Below are 4460 nucleotides of genomic sequence, written 5' to 3'. Positions count from 1 at the left end.
GTAGAGCAAGGAGGAGATGTGGCCGGGTATGGGGATCTTGTGTAGAGCAAGGAGGAGATGTGGCCGGGTATGGGGATCTTGTGTAGAGCAAGGAGGAGATGTGGCCGGGTATGGGGATCTTGTGTAGAGGGAGGAGGAGATGTGGCCGGGGTATGAACATACTATCTTATCTTATCTTATTTTATACTATTTTATCTTGTCTTAACTATCTTGTCGTATCTTACCTCATTTTACCTTACTCTAGAATTGTCTTGTCTTATCTTATCTTATTTTATTTGATCTTATTTCGTCTTATCTTATTTTATTTCATCTTGTCTTATCTTATTCTAGATTTGTCTCTTCTTATCTTATCGTATTGTATCATATCTTATCTTATCTTAAATTGTCTTATCTTATCCTAGCCTATCTCATTTTACCTTATTTTATCCTGTCTTATCTTGTCTTATCTTTGTTTATCTTATCTTATCTTATCTTATCTTATCTTATCTTATCTTATCTTATCTTATCTTATCTTATCGTATCTTATCTTATCTTATCTTATCTTATCTTATCTTATCTTATCTCGTATAAAGCAAGGAGGTGATAAGCCGATGTTATGTAGATTGTGTAGGCCGTATACTATGCTATGAGGATCTTGTAGACGAAGTAAAGAGCATAATCTCCTGAAAACTGACACGCCAGCTCAATGGAGAAACGCGCTGGAAAAATCAGGGGACATAATACTGTACAACTATTACTCCTGGCAGAAGTTTACGAATTGTGTCCCTTCTAATATGTTTTCATGAAGTCTTTCTCCGAATAAAACATTGATGCTCTCTCACTTCAACTTTCTTGTTTTTTATTTTGTTGAGCGCCAATCTTTTGGACATATTGTTATTTCGAATGACAGTTTAGTAAAAAAAAACAACCTACAAAAAACAAAAATACAACAAACAAACAAAAAACAACAACGAACAAACAGGGTTCGGGGAGGGGGGGGGGGCGGTGCATGCACATCTGTAATGGGTCGCTTTTAAAGATTTCGGGGGTTTCCAGAAATCTCAAACGAAACAACAGAGGGCAAGAAAAAAGTGGGACCTAGCACAGGTGCCCTCTCACCAAACGTTTGAAAGGAAGTGCTAATTTGGTCAGATAAAACTATAATAAATATTTAGAATACACGGTGATTTTAAAAAATACCGTACAACTTTTTATTCTGAATATCTCGCACAAACATTGCAAGAGGATTTTGCGTTTTAGAACAGTCATTATTCATTCAAAAGGAATTTGTTTGACATAAAATTCATAAAGACAAAACTTTATTTTGAAAACGAGAACGGCCTTAAGAAAAAACAACCCCACCCATAAACGCAAATTCACCAATTAAAAATCCTTTCAGGGAAGTTACGAATCGATTGGTTTGCTTTTTCCCTTTGCTCCCCTTCTAGCATTTAACTTTTCCGTCACGTACCATTCAAACAATGTTTCATGTTTCTTATTGGAGTAAAGAACTCACATTGTTATTTTAGATTTCTTAGAGCCACTGCTCTACATGTCTTCCTTTGGATTGCAAACATTTTTGACACGCCAAACCATGAATGCTTCAAACCGCACACACACTGTAAACTTTTCATTACCAAGTGTCTTCTCGATATGATAGAGGCCAGGTGAGGTGCCCAAATAGACAGCATTTGTGGAGTTTATAGTCCTGAAAGGTGAACATGGGGTAATTTTGCTTCAGTCAAAACACGTTTTATGTTACTCTTGTACGTTGTGCTGTATTGTAAAGCGCTCAGATTCAGAGCCTGTGTACTAAATCGAGGTTGAGCGCTATATAAATGTCATTTATTATTATTATTATTATTATTATTATTATTATCATTATTATTATTATCATTATTATTATTATTATTATTATTATTATTATTATTATTATTTATTTTGTTTTTTTAATTAAACATTTAAAAAAAATTATTAGATCTATTATTATTATTATTATTATTATTATTATTATTATTATTATTATTATTATTACATGGGGTCTGCTACTGAAGCAAATGTCACTGAGGAAATGTTCACACTTTTCAAGATGACCGAGGAACCATGAACACATTGCTATCCTCTGATCCATGTCAGCATCAGGAACATGAAAATGATACTTTCATAGGTGAAGATCTACCCTGAGAAAGCGGACCGTTGGGAGGTAGGAAAGTTCTAGCTACAGACATCGTCAACGGACAGATGTCTCAGGGCACTCGACTATTGATTTCTGTATCCTAGTGGCATTTAAAGAGCTGCGAACTGCGCATTTTCGACCTGAAATGGGTTTTTTAAAAGGAATTTTTCATTCTGATATTCTATAGATCCAAACTGACGGAACAACTCTACCAAGGACATAAAAAGGATTTGAGGGAACCTCAGCTTTCTTTCCGTAGTTTGAGAGAAACTTACGAAATGTCCGGCATGATGAGTTGGAGGCGAGGTAATGCTCGATACAAAAACGCTCTCTGCTCTTGACTAAACTGAATTGTGATCTCAACAGGCAAAGGAAACTTGAGAAGAACATTAGCTGCAAACTTCTATTGACTTGTTAGACTACTGTAGCTTGCAATATGGTGCGATCGTTGCAACTTTTAGATCAAGCGGCCGACCTCATGCGTACTGGTGCGTCATGCCACACAAATGGGGACATGCCACACAAATGGGGACATGCCACACAAATGGGGACATGCCACACAAATGGGGACATGCCACACAAATGGGGACATGGCAAAAAAATGGGGTTTTTTCTTTTGCGCTGTACAGAGAAAAACTGTTCTGTGGAACCATCTAACATGAATTTCAGACAAATTCCTTTTGGCAGCCAAATATTGTGTTTAAATTTGAAACAGAAAGCGACAATGTTGAGGAAAATATTTACCCAAAAAGTTGTACAGTTGGTTTTAAAAAAAAATATCACCCGGTAAATAAAGACGTTCACACCACCACCAACAACGACAACAACAACGACAACAACGACAACAACAACGACAACAACAACAACAACAACAACAACAACAACAACAACAACAACAACAACAACAACGACAACAACGACAACAACAACAACACCAGTTACATTTGAGCTTTAGCAATACTTTTTAAATATTTTAACTTCATGTGTTTGTACACCTCCATTGACACAATTGAGATCATTTAGGAGGCGGGCTTCGGGCCCTGTCTGAGTCTGAGAGGGATGCAACATTGCGCCAGAAAGACAAAGTCAGAGATACTCGATAGAAATTTCAGCCCACTCGGGAATCGAACTCGGGTCTCCTGCGTATTATAACGAAGTGGCTAATCGCTACAATACAGAAGTGGTGGGTCTGAGCTTTAGTACTAAAAACTGAACCTAAACAAACATACGTGGAATGTTGCCATTTTTTTCTTCCTCAAGATTTACGTGTTTGGGCCACCAAGAACTTCTGGAAGTACTTTCCTTTCTTTACGACTTCGCTGAAAGACGAGACCGTAAGCCAAACAGGCGTGTCGGCCGGTTCCCGCCACACACAGACCTACCTGTAAACATTCTCCAACTAGGTCACAGTTATACGTTCAGAAAAGAAATTATCAAGCCGTTTTAGTACCAACCACTTTCCCATAAATCCTAGAGGATTGTCAAGGGTAGGAATTCAGTTGGAAGTAAAAAGAATCATCAGCGGAAAGGTTTAGAATTTAATGTGCACTTTAGTGCTCTTATCTTCTATCCACAGGATGGGGGAAAGCGCTAGCTCCCACAGAAGTGGTATAGGTACAAAGAGTGTGCAGAAACAGTAACGATAGGCTAATTGAAAGAAGACACTCGCCATTTTAGCAACTATAGGCTAATAAAGGAATGGAGCTACTCACCCTTTGGAGAGATTGTTGGTCCGAATTTGTGTAGGCCGAACGACTCCATCTTGGAGGTCTGCTGGATCAGGGGGAAAATATGTGAGAAATGAAATCAATGGTCTGAACTTAAGGATTCTGCTTTGATCTAGCCTGTTGTTGTTGTTGTTGTTATTGTTGTTGTTGTTGTTGTTGTTGTTGTGTTGTTGCTATTGTTGTTGTTGTTAGTGTTTCTGTTGTTGTTATTGTTATTGTTGCCATTGTTGTTGTTGTTGTTGTTGTTGTTGTTGTTGTTGTTGTTGTTTGTTTGTTTGTTTGTTTCTGAAGGTGGTTTACACCCCCCCCCCAAATAAACAAAACAAAAAATTAAATAAAAATCAACACAATCTAGATCTACACCATGTCCTATCGTCTAATACTAAAATACATTGATAACTTTCACGTCTGTTGGCTCTTACGTAAAACTACAACAGTTTGGACTGACGAAGTGTCTGTCTGCAATATTGCACTCCCTGTTCTACAAACCAACTCCGTGAAAAGTTTATTTTCGTTCTTAACAGGATCCTTCAATTTTCTTCGGTGCAAACATTATGCCCCCCCCCCTTTCAAATCTC

General features: G+C 37.6%; 1 protein-coding gene across 1 annotated transcript in view; it reads left to right on the top strand.

Annotated features, from left to right (window-relative positions):
• Positions 1-150, top strand: part of LOC101861580 (3-oxoacyl-[acyl-carrier-protein] reductase FabG) — a gene marked incomplete in the record, with an annotated part of 13169 nt that extends 13019 nt beyond the window's left edge. Inside the window, 1 exon segment of the mRNA XM_005097073.3 lies at positions 109-150. Coding sequence (XP_005097130.2) covers positions 109-127 — 19 coding nt within the window.
• Positions 151-4460: the final 4310 nt, after the last annotated feature.

The sequence above is a fragment of the Aplysia californica genome, unplaced genomic scaffold (assembly GCF_000002075.1).
Source record: "Aplysia californica isolate F4 #8 unplaced genomic scaffold, AplCal3.0 scaffold00145, whole genome shotgun sequence".
NCBI lineage: Eukaryota > Metazoa > Mollusca > Gastropoda > Aplysiida > Aplysiidae > Aplysia > Aplysia californica.
Note: the sequence above shows the minus strand (reverse complement) of the source record. Positions and strands in the feature narration are given on the sequence as shown.